The sequence below is a fragment of the Littorina saxatilis genome, linkage group LG10 (assembly GCF_037325665.1).
Source record: "Littorina saxatilis isolate snail1 linkage group LG10, US_GU_Lsax_2.0, whole genome shotgun sequence".
Classification (NCBI taxonomy): domain Eukaryota; kingdom Metazoa; phylum Mollusca; class Gastropoda; order Littorinimorpha; family Littorinidae; genus Littorina; species Littorina saxatilis.
In genome coordinates this window covers 48,156,210-48,175,912 of record NC_090254.1, presented here as the reverse complement: position 1 = coordinate 48,175,912, position 19,703 = coordinate 48,156,210, and the positions used below count along the sequence as shown (strand labels likewise).

General features: G+C 46.9%; 1 protein-coding gene across 1 annotated transcript in view; it reads left to right on the top strand.

Moving 5' to 3' along the window:
* Window positions 1-18,878, top strand: part of LOC138978981 (uncharacterized) — an 86,616-nt gene extending 67,738 nt beyond the window's left edge. Inside the window, exons 4-6 of the mRNA XM_070351801.1 lie at window positions 15,153-15,447; window positions 15,961-16,322; window positions 16,907-18,878. Of these exons, the coding sequence (XP_070207902.1) occupies window positions 15,153-15,447; window positions 15,961-16,322; window positions 16,907-17,358 (1,109 nt within the window). The 3' untranslated portion in view covers window positions 17,359-18,878. The remainder of the gene's footprint in view (window positions 1-15,152; window positions 15,448-15,960; window positions 16,323-16,906) is intronic.
* Window positions 18,879-19,703: the final 825 nt, after the last annotated feature.

Sequence of the window (19,703 nt, the reverse complement as noted above, 5' to 3'; positions counted from 1 at the left end):
CATTTATGTATGAACTAGGATACTATTTATTGTAAACATGTATTGCTTTTTCTAAGCTGTTTAGTTTGATGTTAAGCGCGGAGAGTGTGGGTTAACCCCATGGTTCGCGCTATATAAGCTTGCCACTGTTATTATTATTATTTCAAGGACTGGTTTTTTTCAGAGACAGGGGTGAAAGCATCGAGAGTAGTGCCTAGGAAGGACTTATTTGGTTTAGGTACAGGAACAGGTTCAGAAAAAGAGTCCCTTATCGAACGAATGTTTTCTTGAAAGAAGTCAGAGAAGCTTGCTGGGAGTGTGTTTTGGTCGAAATTGGGTAGGGACGAGCACTGGGTCTTACCAAGCATTGAGTTAAGGTTCCTGAAAAACTGTTTGGGGTCACTGCAGGTTTGCACTGTAGCTGAGTAGTATGACGTTTTTGCGTGATCGTCAGGATCCGTAACATTCTGTTCGACGAGTTCATTGATTTGTTTATGAACTACAAGCCCAGACCTTTCCCATTGCCGTTCCGCCCGGCGACGTTCCTGCTTATGCGGTTGCAGCTCCTCGGCCACAGTGCTACACCGGGGCGTCGTCTTCCTCTGTGACACTGTTTCAGTCAGGGTGGTGGGAGCGTGGGTATCGAGAATTGCTCCTAGTTTGACGTTCAGTTCAGAAACGGATGTCTCCGGTGAGACTGCGTTGGCAATGTCTTGCTTGAGGGCAACAGAGTCGATCTTTGATAAACATCGCATTGGCACAACCTCGGATTTAGAGGCAGGCTTAGGGATGTTCAAAGGGCATAGCACAGCTGTGTGGTCCGATGACAACCCATGGTGCAGTTTACAGGAACGACGAATTTTGTCCTGACTGCTGAACACTAGGTCCAATATTTGTCCTTTTCTGTGTGTCGGTTTGGTGACTGCCTGGAAGAGACTGAAGATTTCTGCAGTCTCTCGAAATTTGCTGGCGCTGGGGTCGTTTGTGACGTCGAGATGAAAGTTAAAACCACCCAGGACAATCAAGTTGCCAGAGAGGCTATCAGCGTGTTCGATGAAGTCGGGAAATTGTTCGAAGAATGCTTTTTCAGTGAATTTGTTCTTTTTGCTTGGTGGTGGACGGTAAACACAGAACAAGTTTTTGTTGTTGCTGTTTAACGTAAGCGACAGCTGTGACACTTCAAACGTACTGTGCAGGAAAGGGCAAGACGTGACAAGAGACACATGATCTTTAAGAGAGTTCCTCACAACGAAGGCGATACCTCCACCTCTGATGTTGGTAGCGCGGGCCACGTTTCGACAAGGAACATGATGTCAATCTCGTTATCGATCATGAATGATGTAATTTCTGAGTGCTTATTTAATGATCCTACAGATTGTGCGTTGAAAAGACAGATCTTTAGCGACCTCGGGTCATTACAGGGGAGTGTAGGGGAGTGTAAATGGCAATGAGATGGTCTAGCCGTGGACACGGTGCTGTGGGTTTTGGGAGAGCCAGAGGGGGTGATCGAGAGACACGCGTGTCATGTGATCTCCGCACACTATTGTCGATAACCGTAATGCTGTGAGGATCAGCAGTGGGCTGCAGGGAGGCAGGCAACGTCGCCGATGGAGACGGTGCCTACCTGCGCTGCATTGTCACAAAGTTGTGTCACACCCGCCCACCTGTACTGCATTGTCACAAAGTTGTGTCACACCCGCTTACCTGTACTGCATTGTCACAAAGTTGTGTCACACCCGCCCACCTGTACTGCATTGTCACAACGTTGTGTCACACCCGCCTACCTGTACTGCATTGTCACAAAGTTGTGTCACACCCGCCTACCTGTACTGCATTGTCACAAAGTTGTGTCACACCCGCCTACCTGTACTGCATTGTCACAAAGTTGTGTCACACCCGCTCACGTACCTGTACTGCATTGTCACAAAGTTGAGTCACACCCGCCTTTCTGTTCTGCATTGTTACATCGTTGTGTCACACCCACCCACACCCGCCCATATGTACAGCATTGTCACAGAGTTGTGTTACACCCGCCTACACCCGCCCACCTGTACTGCATTGTCACAACGTTGTGTCACACCCGCCTATCTGTACTGCCTTGTCACAACGTTGTGTCACACCCGCCTACCTGTACTGCATTGTCACAAAGTTGTGTCACACCCGCCTACCTGTACTGCATTGTCACAAAGTTGTGTCACACCCGCCTACCTGCACTGCATTGTCACAAAGTTGTGTCACACCCGCTCACGTACCTTTACTGTATTGTCAAAAAGTTGAGTCACACCCGCCTATCTGTACTGCATTGTTACATAGTTGTGTCACACCCACCCACACCCGCCCATCTGTACAGCATTGTCACAGAGTTGTGTTACACCCGCCCATCTGTACTGCATTGTCCCATAGTTGTGTCACACCCGCCCAACTGTACTGCATTGTCACAAAGTTGTGTCACACCCGCCCACATGTACCGCATTGTCACACAGTTGTTTTCCACCCGCCCACCCCCGCCCATCTGTACTGCATTGTCCCATATAGTTGTGTCACACCCGCCCACCTGTACTGCATTGTCCCATAGTTGTGTCACACCCGCCCACATGTACTGCATTGTCACACAGTTGTTTCCCACCCGCCCACCCCCGCCCATCTGTACTGCATTGTCACAAAGTTGTGTCACCCCCGCCCACACCCGCCCACCTGTACTGCATTGTCACAAAGTTGTGTCACACCCGCCTGTCAATAGCCTAACTGCAGACATCATTATTTATCTTAAGAACATGCTAATTTCTCGCTGTTTTAAAGCTCAGAGACTCATCACACAAAGCACACATACTTTAGAAGTCTTTTTTTTTTAATCAATCATCAAACTGGTGCTATTTTAAGCATAAACACACACATATAAAGAATTAAACAAAGTCATACAATACCAGATACTCACCCATAAAACTCGCCGCCACATTCCTGTGGAATTTCCTCTCACTAAACATAGTCAGTGGAACCCTCAAGGTCACCTAGTTCTATTGTTGCTATCATTGCGCGCTGCCTACTGGTCACGTTCACCGTGGCTGCACTGAGTGGGGCTTCCCGCGAGCCCAAGTGTGTGTGTGTGTGTGTGTGTGTGTGTGTGTGTGTGTGTGTGTGTGTGTGTGTTTGTGTGTGTGTGTGTGTGTGTACGTGCGTGCGTGCGTGTGTGTGTGTGCGTGTGTATGTGTGTGTGTTTCTTTGTGCTTTCGTGTGTTTGTGTGTGTATGTGTGTGTGTGAGTGTGTACGTGCGTGCGTGTGCACGCGCCGTGTATGTGTGTGTGTGTATGTGTGTGTGTGTGTGTGTGTGTGTAAGAGTGTGTTTCCGAGGGTATGTGTGTTCCAGAAAGTGACTGAAGGAGTAAATGGAGAGGAGATGATGATGATGATGATGATGATGATGATGATGATGATGATGATGATGCTGCTGCTGCTGCTGCTGCTGCTGCTGCTGATGATGATGATGATGATGATGATGATGATGATGATGATGATGATACGGATGCTGCTGCTGCTGCTGCTGCTGCTGCTGATGATGATGATGATGATGCTTCTGCTGCTGCTGCTGATGATGATGATGATTATGATGATGATGATGATGATGAAAGGGAACGGTTACTGAAAAAAACCCATCATCATGTACAACAACAACAACAACAACAACAACAACAACACAACAACAACTAGCGTTGAGATGAAAAGTGGAAGTAGAGGAGAAGCGGTTAGCCAAGCGCTGCTCCATAGCTAGTCTGTTCTTGCAAAAAGTTGGCTGTTTGAATTGGATATATAAACACGGTAAAAGACCGTGGCCGCCCGACCTGACGTCGTCATTTCCTGTGTATGTTATGTTTCGCATGCACTGTTTAGACTATCAAATCGTGTATGCCCCATACTGCACAGTGGTAGCAACACCATTGGGACAGTCCCTTCCCCCCCCCCCCCCCCCCCCCTGGGTTTCACTGTTTCTGATGAAATCCGCCGTATCAGTTCAATTCGCAAATTCCTAACTCAGTCTTGATGCTACAAGAACGCTAATGTGTGCCTTTGTCCTGTCTAAGCTGGACTACTGTAATGCTCTTTTATCTGAATGTCCTTTGTACATCACTAACAAGCTTCAGAAAGTACAGAATGCAGCAGCTAGACACCCCTTCTACTCCCTCCACCCTCGCAAGAAGCTAGGGTAAGTGCGGTGGGAATCCCCCTGGAAGGTAGAACTCATTACGTAGTTTTGGTATCTGCAGGTTGAAATGCCTGCATGCAGCTTGACTGTTCACAACGCCCACACCCGCCCACCTGTACTGCATTGTCACACAGTTGTGTCACACCCGCCTTCCTGTACTACATTGTCACAAAGTTGTGTCACACCTGCCTACCTGTACTACATTGTCACAAAGTTGTGTCACACCTGCCTACCTGTACTGCATTGTCACAAAGTTGTGTCACACTCACCCACGTGTACTGCATTGTCACACAGTTGTGTCACACCCGCCTACCTGTACTGCATTGTCACACAGTTGTGTCACACCCACCTACCTGTACTGCATTGTCACAAAGTTGTGTCACACCCGCCTACCTGTACTGCATTGTCACACAGTTGTGTCACACCCGCCTACCTGTACTGCATTGTCACAAAGTTGTGTCACACCCGCCCACCTGTACTGCATTGTCACACAGTTGTGTCACACCCGCCCACCTGTACTGAATTGTCACACAGTTGTGTCACACCCGCCCACCTGTACTACATTGTCACACAGTTGTGTCACACCCGCCTACCTGTACTGCATTGTCACAAAGTTGTGTCACACCCGCCCACCTGTACTACATTGTCACACAGTTGTGTCACACCCGCCCACCTGTACTGCATTGTCACAAAGTTGTGTCACACCCTCCCACCTGTACTGCATTGTCACACAGTTGTGTCACACCCGCCTACCTGTACTGCATTGTCACAAAGTTGTGTCACACCCGCCCACCCGCTGTACTGCATTGTCACAAAGTTGTGTCACACCCGCCCACCTGTACTGCATTGTCACACAGAATTGTGTCACACCCGCCTACCTGTACTACATTGTCACACAGTTGTGTCACACCCGCCCACCTGTACTGCATTGTCACACAGTTGTGTCACACCCACCCACCTGCACTACATTGTCACACAGTTGTGTCACACCCGCCCACATGTACTACATTGTCACACAGTTGTGTCACACCCACCCACCTGTACTGCATTGTCACACAGTTGTGTCACACCCACCCACCTGTACTACATTGTCACAAAGTTGTGTCACACCCGTCCACCTGTACTACATTGTCACAAAGTTGTGTCACACCCGCCTACCTGTACTGCATTGTCACAAAGTTGTGTCACACCCGCCTACCTGTACTACATTGTCACAAAGTTGTGTCACACCCGCCTACCTGTACTACATTGTCACAAAGTTGTGTCACACCCGCCTACCTGTACTGCATTGTCACAAAGTTGTGTCACACCTGCCTACCTGTACTGCATTGTCACAAAGTTGTGTCACACCTGCCTACCTGTACTGCATTGTCACAAAGTTGTGTCACACCTGCCTACCTGTACTACATTGTCACACAGTCGTGTCACACCCGCCTATCTGTACTGCATTGTCACACAGTTGTGTCACACCCACCCACCTGTACTGCATTGTCACACAGTTGTGTCACACCCGCCTACCTGTACTGCATTGTCACACAGTTGTGTCACACCCGCCCACCTGTACTGCATTGTCACAAAGTTGTGTCACACCCACCCGCCTGTACTGCATTGTCACACAGTTGTGTCACACCCGCCCACCTGTACTGCATTGTCACAAAGTTGTGTCACACCCACCCGCCTGTTCTGCATTGTCACACAGTTGTGTCACACCCACCCACCTGTACTGCATTGTTACAAAGTTGTGTCACACCCACCCGCCTGTACTACATTGTCACAGAGTTGTGTCACACCCGCCCACCTGTACTGCATTGTCACAAAGTTGTGTCACACCCGCCTACCTGCACTACATTGTTACAAAGTTGTGTCACACTCGCCCATCTGTACTACATTGTTACAAAGTTGTGTCACACTCGCCCATCTGTACTACATTGTTACAGAGTTGTGTCACACCCGCCCAGCTGTACTGCATTGTCACAAAGTTGTGTCACACCCACCCACCTGTACTGCATTGTCACACAGTTGTGTCACACCCACCCACCTGTACTGCATTGTCACAAAGTTGTGTCACACCCACCCGCCTGTACTGCATTTTCACAAAGTTGTGTCACACCCGCCTACCTGCACTACATTGTTACAAAGTTGTGTCACACTCGCCCACCTGTACTGTATTGTCACAAAGTTGTGTCACACCCGCCCACCTGTACTACATTGTCACAAAATTGTGTCACACCCACCCACCTGGACTGCATTGTCACAAAGTTGTGTCACACCCGCCTACCTGTACTATATTGTTACAAAGTTGTGTCACACCCGCCCACCTGTACTGTATTGTCACAAAGTTGTGTCACACCCGCATGGGTGAAAGTAGCCCGTCAATTGACTGAAATCCGTCAATCTATACATATAAATAAAAGAGAGTGTCTGTCTGTCTGTGTGTCTGTCTGTCTGTCTGTGGTCGCCATACCTCTGAGATGGCAAGAGGCAGGAACAAGATAGTGTGCACGTACACTCCCTAGGTGCCGCAGATGTGCACCTGGGTTTTAGTTTCTTGATTCATTGTTTCCTTTCTCAGATTATGGACCTCCCATTTATTGAATACAGCCTAAATGGTGCAAGACCAGTTCAGTGCCTACTGTTCACCTGTAGCAAGCACATCATGCCAGTGATATTAGAGACTTGCTATTGCTCCTATGAGGGGAAGAAATGAAGAATGAAAAATTAACTGGACAGTTCCGGAAATTTCTAGAAGGTAAGGGAGATAACTGTTCACCTGTAGCAAGCACATCATGCCAGTGATATTAGAGACTTGCTATTGCTCCTATGAGGGGAAGAAATGAAGAATGAAAAATTAACTGGACAGTTCCGGAAATTTCTAGAAGGTAAGGGAGATAACTCTTTTTTTTGTATCCAAACAAAGGAGGTAAAGCTAATCATAATGGGATAGCGAGCGTCTTAAATTGCAACAGGGCTCCGCTTACTCCCGGGCGAAGAGAAAGAGAGTGTCTGTCTGTCTGTCAGTCTGTCTGTGTGTGTGTGTGTGTGTGTCTCTGTCTGTGGTCGCCATACCTCTGAGATGGCAAGGGGCAGGAACAAGATAGTGTGCACGTACACTCCCTAGGTGCCGCAGATGTGCACCTGGGTTTTAGTTTCTTGATTCATTGTTTCCTTTCTCAGATTATGGACCTCCCATTTATTGAATACAGCCTATATGGTGCAAGACCAGTTCAGTGCCTACTGTTCACCTGTAGCAAGCACATCATGCCAGTGATATTAGAGACTCGCTATTGCTCCTATGAGGGGAAGAAATGAAGAAAGAAAAATTAACTGGACAGTTCCGGAAATTTCTAGAAGGTAAGGGAGATAACTCTTTTTTTGTATCCAAACAAAGGAGGTAAAGCTAATGATAATGGGATAGCGAGCGTCTTAAATTGCTACAGGGCTCCGCTTACTCCCGGGCGAAGCCGGGCTTAACTGCTAGTATGAGAATAAGTCTGACGGAATTTCCGTCAATCCGCAATTTTTATTTAAAAAAAAAAAAAAAAAAAAAATTTTTTAAGCGGAACGCGTTTTCGAACTGCTATGCGGTAAACCCCGTAGGTGAGGTTTCTTCGCTTTCGGATTCGCTCTGCATCACGATAAAAAAAAGTTCTCGCGTTTTGGCAGGCATTACGGAGTGGTGACACGATTTCTGCGACAAAGATACCGGTTTTGACGGAAAACGCATGGACAGATCTTATTGATGCTGGTCTAGCCAACAAATGGCGATGGGACTGGTTGGAGTTCATGAAACTAAAACTGTGTGTGATAAGTTTGGTGCTTGAAACTCAAGTGCTTTTCCTTGAGAACTTTGCACTATAAGAGATGCTACTGCTTAGTTGCTACTTTGTGCAGTGCTACATCATGCTGTTTGCATGTGTGACATTCTGTTTCATCATTTATTTCAATGCCTGTCTGGCAATGTTTGCTTCTTATAATTAAATATTTCGAACTTTTAGTTCAGTTGTTCAGTTGTTCAGTTTCTATTTCATTTAGTAATTGGCTGTTGTGTTTCTACCTGACTGGATCCATCACCTTTATTTCACTTACCAAAAGTCTTCTTTTCCACATCCTTATTTCTCTGCACCCCGCATGTCGTATGAGGCGACTAACGGATTCTGTTTCTCCTTTTCTTGTATAGAATATAGTCAATGTTTGTAAAGATTTTAGTCAAGCAGTATGTAAGAAATGTTTAGTCCTTTGTACTGGAAACTTGCATTCTCCCAGTAAGGTCATATATTGTACTACGTTGCAAGCCCCTGGAGCAATTTTTTGATTAGTGCTTTTGTGAACAAGAAACACTTAACAAGTGGCTCTATCCCATCTCCCCCCTTTCCCCTATCCCATCTCCCCCTTTCCCTCGTCGCGATATAACCTTCGTGGTTGAAAACGACGTTAAAGCCCTGTCCAGACTTGGCCGCCGTTTTACGCTCTATGCGCCGCAGGCCGTTTTGTGCGTCGCGCGGGATTTGCCGTGTGGCCACACATCGACGAATCTTTTTACAACGCGGTATCATCAAGCGGGTCACCTGACAAGAAGGTTCAGTTGCATTCGACAGCCGCGCCGCGAGCGGCTGACGTCATCGCTCTGGTTTGCTCTGATTGGTCAAATTTTCGTCGTTCTATGTCTGTGTCATAGAAATTAGAACACGCGCTATTCTTCTGCAAATAACGCTTCGCGATCATAGCACGCTGCGGCGCTCCCACGTGGGCCTTTTTGAGCATAAGTCAAATGTGGACAGGGTCGGCCGGGAGTGTCTGGACGGGCCTTAAACACCAAATAAAGAAAAAAAGAAAGAATTGGCTGTTGTCAATGTTAATTGTTATCAATTGTGTCGTTGTGTTGGAAGATGCAAGTGTGAAAAGATACAAAAGAAAAATGATTACTTCTGTGAATTGTTTTGATTTTGTTTACCCTTTTTACCATATTAGAATCTGAAGGTATTTTTTTGACCTGCATGATAGTGACAAAAAGTGTATTTTTTTGCCAGGAAAGGCCACAAAATCACAATGTATAATGCAAAAATTCGTTTTCGGCCGGGGGGCCTGGACCCCCTAACGGTGCCCTGCCCCGTACCCCGCCAGGGCCTCGGCGGCCCCTGGACCCCTGCCTCAAAAAATTTTCAGTCAATTTGATTTTCATAGGTTTCACCCATGCGCCCGCCCACCTGTACTACATTGTCACAAAGTTGTGTCACACTCGCCCACCTGTACTGCATTGTCACAAAGTTGTGTAACACCCGCCCACCTGTACTGCATTGTCACAAAGTTGTGTCACACCCGCCCACCTGTACTGCATTGTCACAAAGTTGTGTCACACCCGCCCACCTGTACTGCATTGTCACAAAGTTGTGTCACACTCGCCCACCTGTATTGCATCGTCACACAGTTTTGTCACACCCACCCACCTGTACTGCATCGTCACAAAGTTGTCACACCCACCCACCTGTACTGCATTGTCACAAAGTTGTCACACCCACCCACCTGTACTGCATTGTCACAAAGTTGTCACACCCACCCACCTGTACTGCATCGTCACAAAGGTGTCACACCCACCCACCTGTCATCGTCACAAAGGTGTCACACCCACCCACCTGTCATCGTCACAAAGGTGTCACACCCACCCATCTGTCATCGTCACAAAGGTGTCACACCCACCCACCTGTCATCGTCACAAAGGTGTCACACCCACCCACCTGTCATCGTCACAAAGGTGTCACACCCACCCACCTGTATTTTATTGTTCTGATGAGAAACACCAAGGTATTTAAGTTTTGTATTGTGCTGATAACAACTGCACACAATATTTAATGTCCGTTTGACGAGCAGAAGGCAATTCATGTTTTGACATCATGACATATAAACGCAACAGCTTTAAAACTAAAGAAAAACAACAAAAACAGGCGTTACTTTGTCAGATATCTCCAAGTGCTGAAATGTATTTAATAGAATTCAGTCGCAATAAATGATTCGTATATCATAGAAGAAACATGTCTTACCTTTGGCAATGTTCCAGCTTGATTGCGACAGCGCAATAGTCGAAAAAAGAACGTCACCCGAAACATCTCACGTTCATAACATGGATGAGTGTGACGCGAACAAACATTCAGGCCCCCGTTTCTTACAGCGAGAAGTGGCGGGTGGGGCGAGGAAGTACCGTTTCTTGAGCAATTCTCACCGCGAGGGGCTTCTCGCCGCGAACGCTAGGTAGCTTTGGGTTTGCTCGCTTGGCGAGAAAACATTGCGGCCGCACTGCCATGTTTTCTCGCCAAACGGGCAAGCTCAAGGCTACCTAGCGTTCGCGGCGAAAATCCTAGCGTCCCTCGCGGCAAGAATTGCCCAAGAAACGGTACTTCCTCTCCCAATTAGCTTCACTTGCCAATTCTCGCCTGTAAGAAACGGTACTTCCTCGCCAAACTCGCCGATTCTCGCCTGTAAGTATAAGTTACAGCTCCGTCCATCCATGGTATCGCCTGATATTTTGTCGAGACTGGGTCAATGAATATGATGACGTCACTCGAGGCTCTGCCGAGAGTGACGTCATTATATTCTTTCACCCCGTCGAGACAAAATATCCCGCGATACCATCATGGATGGACGGAGCTGTAACGTATATATGGCATGACCAAAATAAAGAGAATTTTTCATGGGATGTGGAAACAAATCATTTGAAATTCACCATGGGCAATCAACACAAGCCTAGAAGTTGTAGAACTATATTTTGTTTCAGTCTTGGCAAGGCCAGTTTTGTCCAGTTCCGGAAAAGACATCATGAATTCATTCACCCTGCCGAGACGAAAAAAACAATTCCATGGATGAAAACGTATAAGCTTATATCCCGTGACGCATCAAAGCTAAAATTTGTTTTGAAATGTCTTCACAACGTACAGATAACTTATAACGACATAATCGCCTTCACAAGACAGGATAAACGCACACTTTGTTTTTCGTCTGCTACAAATATAGTCTTGTTGGTTGACGGAGAGACTAAAGCTTCAATCGTACCTTCATCAACAGGAATAAATGCTCAATCCGCTGTCAGTTCGCAACTGAACCTTGTTTTTTTTCTTTAACTTTTTGGTTAACATTGAAACGGCAATCCAAAAGAGTGTTTCAGCTGTTTCAAGACACAGGCTTGGCTCCTTCTTTTGAGTTGCTTTTCAGTCTAAAATGACACCGGAAGCGAACAAATTGTCGCGTATACTGTCGTCACTAAAAGACGTCATGACAAAGTTACACGCAAAGCGAAAGAGACTTTGACGTCATTTACTTTTGTTTGGAATTTTCCGTCTGTTCCTAGCTTGTCAGTGAAGACCTGACGTGAGTAAGCTTACCCTTTGCAGCTGTGAAATAATCAGTCTTGTGTCTCGGTCGTGTAGGTACAGAGTTTGCTTCTGCAATCATTGTGTTCGTGTTGATGACGGCTTCATAAGATTTCCATGTTCTTGTTTCTGCGGCTGCGCAAGTTATTTTGCCTAGGTCATGGCCGAACTTTAGGCCTACGGAGAAATATCGCTGGATATTTTCTCCCTAGATTAACAGAGACAAAGAAGGAAAGTCATGCTGTATGAACGGATACTTCCTCGCCAAACTCGCCGATTCTCGCCTGTAAGAAACGGTACTTCCTCGCCAGACTCGCATCACTTGCCAAGTCTCGCCTGTAAAAAACGGTAGGGGAAGGGAGGGCAAGTCGACCCCCTCGGGTATGTCGTCCCCCCTCGATTTTGAGAACATGACACTGCAGGGGTGATTATCATCGATTTCATAAGCCAGAGTTACCCAACCTGAATCAGTTGAAGAAAAAAAACCGTCGAAATAAACGGGCCCATCAAAGCGGTAAGTCTTTGTCAATTTTGATGGTTTCCACTCTAAAATTGTTGCACGAAAAAAACAACAGTCAGTGCATGGGAGCCGCTGATTCGTAAAATGCACCAGATCTGCAAAAAAGCTTTGGCTTTCATAACAACTAGTCGAAAGTTATAGATCTCAGGCTATCCCAGGAACAATGGTAAATAGCAATGTTCAGCGAGTACCATGATCGGGTAATTCGTCCCCCCCTTTGTCGTGTAACTCGACCCGGGTCACAATACCCGACTATGGGTCCATATCACTCTCTCGTCTGTGTAGACTCTTTAATCTCCAAGAAATAGTGTCAGATGAAGAACCCGTAAAATTTCTTTGTATGTATTTGAAATAAAAGTGAACGTAGCCTTAAAAAAATAATATTCGAAGTTGTGTGTTGATTAATTAATTAAGACAGAGAGAGAGAGAGAGAGAGACAGAGACAGAGAGACAGAGAGACAGAGAGAGACACAGAGAGACAGAGAGAGAGAGAGAAGGGGGGGGGGGGGGGGTGCGCTTTCCCGTCATTGGAAGTGCGCGTATACTAGTAGGCCTATTAAACTATTTCACGTTCACGCAACCTGAAATGGGCGACACAAATCAATTACAAGTCCAATTTGTAAATATATTTTCCCATTTGCTTCGCTTTGAACCAGAGCAACTAATAAGTATAGATGTTTGAACATCTATCCCTTCAAATACTCACCCTCCCTGCATAGCCAAGACGTCGATCGACTTCTGACGTAGGCCGACACATTATGACGTCATTCTCACTTCCGATTAACAAAACTGACACAGAAAAGTTACTTCAGTCAATTTCATATGTCGAGGTGATGCTATTGGGTAATATGAACAACCTTTTCCACCTGGACGAATTACCCGCCCCCCATGGACGAGTTGCCCTCCATGGAGGGCAAGTCGTCCATGCTTCAGGATTTTTTTCTTTTATATTTTATTTAAAAACCGTGCCAGTTGGATCGTTCATATTCCACACAACGCTTACACGAAAGAGAACACACCAGGTTTTACAACAAAAACAATCTTTTTTTTTAAAAAGACGAGAGGTATAAGCTGCATTTGTTAGAGGGGTCGACTTGCCCTCCCTTCCCCTACTTCCTCGCCAAACTCGCGATTTCTCGTCTGTAAGAAACAGGGCACAGATATGTCAAAAGTCTGTGGGCGCAAATTATGATAGAGACAGCAATTTGTCAATAAAAATGTTCGTTTACTGCAGCGTTAGAACACAATCTTCTGTTCATAACGCTGTGACATTTGACTTAACGAGAGTCGTGTCCTGCCGACACTATGATGCTTTTCTTGTTTTAAACACATTATTATGGTAAATCTTCTCATTTCTACGCTAAAAATGACTTTTCTTTGTTGTTAGTTATTTTCTGCAATAATGGACCTACCTCAATTTTGCCCATGCCGTGTGACACGAAACTTATGAGCGGAAGACAAATCTTCTGAGTGCTATAATGTTTCAAAAGATAGTTAACTGCATCAGATTATCACTCAGGCACGTGCAGGAACAATAAGACTGTGGTATTCAGGCCTCCGTTGCTTTCTTCTGTCATGTATGAAGGTGCTGGCCTGGGTTGAACAAGTGTACTGTCGCTAGGCAACACATCTGTCATGTATGAAGGTGCTGGCCTGGGTTGAACAAGTGTACTGTCGCTGTGCAACAAATCTGTCGCCCTTTTCCGCCTTTTTTAGTTTTTTTTTAAAAATGTGAAAATTTCACACATACAAAGCAATGTTGTTGGTTCTTTTTTTATTGTTTTTCTTGTTCATTGCAAGCTTAGCAGTGTAGAATGCTTTTTCTTCTTATAATGTCAAAAGGTGGCTTTAAAATGAGCATTTTAATGTGAAGGTGTCAAGTTTACCCATGATCTGAACCGTTCACTTATGCACAGGCCTTTGTTTACTGCTAAGGTGCGTCTGAGTCTAGTGAACAGGCAACTTTGAGAACAAACATGCATGTATGTGGTGTGGGGGTGGGGATTGGGTGGGTGTTGAGGGGGTGGGTGGGGGTGTTGAGGGGGGTGGGGGTGTTGGGGGGGTGGGGGTGTTGGGGGGGGGGGGGGTCTACCGACTTTTCCTAGCAAAAGAGAAACAATACATGTTTCAACTTTTGAAATAGTTTTCGCCCACAGGAGCATACTACGAAACATAGTTTTTGTCCTAACTAAAAAATGATACGGTAACAATCATTGGTTCTTGTCTTTTTGATTGTGTCAGCCTGTACAAGGGACTTCAAGTTTTTTTTAACAATTTGGAGTTTAGCCTGCTTTTACAGTTTAATTTTGTTTGTTTGTTTGTTTGCTTAACGCCCAGCCGACCACAAAGGGCCATATCAGGGCGGTGCTGCTTTGACATTTAACGTGCGCCACACACAAGACAGAAGTCGCAGCACAGGCTTCATGTCTCACCCAGTCACATTATTCTGACACCGGACCAACCAGTCCTAGCAGTAACCCCATAATGCCAGACGCCGGGCGGAGCAGCCACTAGATTGCCAATTTTAAAGTCTTAGGTATGAACCGGCCGGGGTTCGAACCCACGACCTCCCGATCACGGGGCGGACGCCTTACCACTAGGCCACCGTGCCGGTTTTTACAGTTTAATAACTCTCAATGTAGCAATCTTACAGATTTCACATTTTGCACTCATCTTGCTGTACAATTTTTAAACTAAAAACAGCAATGTAAATATGCCTCGATATGCAGTGTTTATAAACTTATGACATTGGGCCTCCGCATCTTTGCATTGGCATTGCTTCAGCTTTTCTTGAATTTTGAAAATGACGTCTTTGTTGAAGATTTGACGTATTGGGTATGACGTGTTTGTTTTATTTTAAGTCACTGGAAGCAACGATTTCAGTTTGTCCCATTACTTGGTGCATTTTGTCTTTGTCCTCTGATTTTACTGTAACTGTGATGAACTGAAGAAAACAGAATCATTTGCCTCAGAAAAAGGCTTGAAACTAATAAGCGTTGCACCACTCAACACAAAGAGAAAGTTTTTCATGCAGTGAGTATTTTCAGAGAAATTATTGTTGTCGTGCTTCTGATGTTGAGTTTTGTGTTCCAACAGGAAAGACGGTGCTGTTGGTACTCCAGGGCTTAAGGTGGCTGCTTCAGGGCCACGACGTGCAAGTGGTGTCGACACTCTACACCTCCCGGGCTGCCAGCAGGATGGTAGCAGGGCAGCTAGAAATGGCTCTGAGCGCGGACCCGACACCTCCCCCAACACCAGGCGCCGTCGTTCGTCATCATTACGACTTCTTCAACAGGGAGACGGACGTGCAACAGGCCGTCACCGACCTCTTGGCGCGAGTCAAGGACGGACAGTTGCACGTTCTGTTGGATGAGGCGGACTTTCACAGCAGGTTGGTCTTTACGGTTTTGTGTTACATACAAAATTGTGTGTGTGTGTGTGTGTGTGTGTGTGTGTGTGTGTGTGTGTGTGTGTGTGTGTGTGTGTGTGTGTGAGTGTGTGTGTGTGTGCATGCGCGGGCGCGCGAGTGTGTATATATGTGTGCATGTGAAGGGTTGTGTCTTTGCGCGCGCGCGCGCGCGCGTGTGTGTGTGTGTGTGTGTGTGTGTGTGTGTGTGTGTGTGTGCGCGTGTTTGTGTGTGCGAGTGCATGCACTATCAGTTTGCGAGCGTGTGCACGGGCGCATGTGCATGCGTTCGTGTGTGCGTGCGTGCGTCATCGTGTTTGTGTGCATGCGTGTGTGTGTGTGTGTACGTGTGTGTGTGTGTGTGTGTGTGTGTGTGTGTGTGTGTGTGTGTGTGTGTCCTCACGAACCTCACCCAGCTGTTCCGTGTGGTATGAGTGTGACACGTTCCTCCCAGCCAGACACACATCTCTCACAACGTGTCTCCATTCTGTGTCACAGTGTGTCAGGTCCACGCAACACTACACTGGTGGCCCGCCTGGCGGAGAGCGTTCCCGGCCTGCACCTGTGGGCGGCAGGTGTTTATCACACCGACATCCCCCCATCACTGCGGCCTGAACCGCTCACCGTCCCTCTCCGCTGTGCTCCCTCCGTGCTGCGGGAGGTACAGACAGCGGTTGGCAGGTACCAAGGTCTTGTCCACAACTACAGCGACAGCGGTGTACCTGCCCCTGGAGACGGACTGCGCGTGATACGGCTGAGTCACCATGGCAACGCTCACAGAGGTCGGTGGCCAGTAGAGTGCCAACAGTGCGGTAAGGAGGTCGCCGCCGAGCTGCGCCGTCTTGGTGTGGGCAGTGGGGGTGAGTTGTGAAGGTCACATATAGATAGATAGATAGATAGGGAGGGAGGAAGGTAGATAGATAGGTAGGTAGGGAGGGAGGGAGGGAGGGAGGTAGGTAGATAGATACACATAGGAAGGTAGGTAGGTAGGTAGATGGATAGATAGGTAGGAAGGTAGAAAGGTAGGTAGGGAGGTAGGTAGGTAGATGGATAGATAGGTAGGTAGAAAGGTAGGTAGGGTAACTAACCAAGTTCCCATCATTTTACCCTGTCAAATAATTTCACAGTGAAACTGAAAGAAAACTCAAGTTCGCTGGGCAAGACCACAGCAGCAAGAGAGAATTACGTCATTTTAATGACGTCAAACTATAATAACGTCATGTCTGTGTGTCGGGAAATAGGTGTCTGTGACTTTCTTTTGTTCACAGAGAGTGAATATGTGGAGAGAGAGAGAGAGACAGAGACAGAGAGACAGGGAGAGACAGAGACAGAGAGAGACACACAGACAGAGACAGACAGAGACAGAGAGACAGACAGACAGTTTATTTACAGTTGCCTACACCTGAAAAATATTCTAACGGTCACAACGGTCTTTTCCACACAGGTAGCAGCCTCCCCAACAGTCCCACCCCACTGAGCTACCGCGACGTGTTCATCATCACGCGGAGTTCAGAACTACATGATGACGTCAGGGATGTCGCAGGCCGAGTGACGTCACCAGCTAGCGGCGTGGTGCGCGGTCTGCGTGATGAAGGCTTACCGGTGTGTGTGCTGGGGGAACAAGACAGGATACACAACAGGGCGAGGTGGGAGAGAGATGTGCACGACGTGGCGGTGGCGGCAACAGACCGTGTCACAGTAACAGACTATCTCTATGTGCAAGGCTTGGAGCGGCGTGTGGTGGTGATGCTGCCAGGCAGGGCCAAGGGGGATGAAGGAGTGAGTGATGAGATGATTGATCTTACTGACAGACTGTTTGCAGCATCGCGCTGTTCCACACAGCTCATCATGGTGGACGTGCCTCCTGTCACCACCGCCACTTCCACCGCCACCTGAACCACCGTTGCCGCCACCACTATCCCCTCCACAACCACTGCTACTACACCACTACCGTCATTGCCACCACCACTACGACGACGACCACCGCCGCCACCATCATCTCCGCAACGACTGTTACTACCAATATTTTTTCCTCCGCCTGCAGCTGCTCAGTGATCACAGCCGCCACCACAACCACGACGACGACAACTACTGTCGCTGTACCGTCCACGTCACCATCACCATCGTCAGCGCCGCCTCAACAACCAGCTGTTCTAACGCTGCTACCGCCACTTTCATCACCGCCCCACCATGACTTAGGGTTAGGGTTAGAGTTATCATCAACAACACCAGCAACAATAACAACAACACCACCACCACCACAACATCAACAACAACCGCAGCAACAAAAACAACAGCAACAAGTATTGACCAAGAACAACCGAACTCAAACCACGGGAGCAGTTTTCATTTTATCTTCCAAGGATCAGAATTCAGCTCGTCATGTCTTGTGACGTCAAACCTACAATATACGTCATTATTTCTGTGTATTTTTTGCTTCAAATCAGATCTATGCTAGCTTAGAAAGAGAAACTTTTGCGGGAAAACTGGAATTAGAAAATATGGAGACAATATTTCATGCTTTCTCCTCCATACGCAGAATGAACGTCTCTCTAGCGATGTTTTTGTTAAATGATGACCTGCAATAAAACAGTTGACATCAGCCTCGAATTGCATCACAATGTTGGAGAATTGGATACCTTATGTCTTTGAACATTTTGACTGCTAAGAGTACTGACATTTAGACTTGAAAAAGAGAGTGCAGTCTGATGAAAACCCGATTTCTTGGTGATTTTATCGGTAATCTTTCCATCCTGATAACTCAAATAGTGCCAGAGATTGCAAGACTTCAAAATGCAGTTGAAACACGTACGGTAACCAGTCGACTGAGTGATCCCAGAAATGTTTTTTGCGTGTGGATCAAATGCTACGTAAAAATCAATGAAACCACTTTAATGGTGAAGATTTTTAAAATACCGGAATAAAAGTGGATTTTGTCAGATGCAGGGGCGGATTAGGGGGGTGGTTACAGGGGTTCCGGAATCCCCCCTCGGCTGTAAAAAAAACAACACAAAACCGTTTGTGAATGTTGTTGTTTCTGGCTGTAAAGCCGGGGGAAGTGTTAATTGTTTAATCAGTATCATTTTTGTACAGTTTTAACTGCCACTCCTATGCGACATGTCTTTTTTCGAACCATACTATATGATGTTGGGAGCAGATATCATGGAAGATAAATTGCCATTATTTAATACTAACTTTAACAGAAATAATGAGTGGCTGCTGACACCTGTTGATCATGTTTAAAATCACGCATAAGCCACAAATTGTTTATAAGATAGCTAAAGTTCTTCAGCTTCAGGGGGGCTTTGCCCCCCCAGACCCCCCCAACGGGGCGTTGCCACAGTACCCCACCTCTACCGACCCCTGGACCCCAGGTTGTAACCCCCCCCCCTCCCCCTCGGGCTTAACTGCTCCACCCCTGAGATGCAATGTTCATAAGTTCATAAGTCTAAAAATAAGCTAAAGATATTCTGAGGTTATTAGTATGTTTCTTCCCTACTTTCACCGCAGTTGCTGGCTCGTAGAGTGCGTGATTGCTGGCTCGTAGAGTGCGTGATTGCTGGCTCGTAGAGTGCGTGATTGCTGGCTCGTAGAGTGCGTGATTTACACGGGCAGACATGCTGCACACATAGCGACTGCTCTAACGCAACTCGAGCTTACATCGCCAGTCAGTGCTCAAATCACGATTTCCTTCCAAATTCCCGAGGGTAAAGGGGGATAATCGACTTGTTGGTGATCTCGCATGAGCCACTCTGCTAAGGGCCTGGACAGAGCGTTCACTGCCCCTTGTGGCTTTTCTAGACCCCCCCCCCCCCCCCCCCCCCTCCTCTTCAGAAGTCGAAGTGATTGTCGGAAGAGGAGAGAATTCACCAGCCGGGTGAGCTCCAGCTCACTTTGGATCTAGTGACGCGGGGGTCGTCTTTTTTTTAATTTTTTTTAATTTTTTTTTTATTTTTTTATTTTTTAGGAAACATTGCGAAAGGCCTGTTTTAAGCAAAGCTGATATCTAGTCATTTTTCTTTTAATAATCTTTTTCCAAACTCGCTCACAAAAACCAACTGTCACACTGCTCTCTGGGCAACTCTCGCTGCATCTTAACACTAACAGGCCTACACAACGGCCTCTGCCACACCTGTCACGAGCGACACACCACCTCTGCCACCCCTGTCACGAGCGACACACCACATCTGTCACCCCTGTCACGAGCGACACACCACCTCTGCCTAACTCAAAGAAAAAGA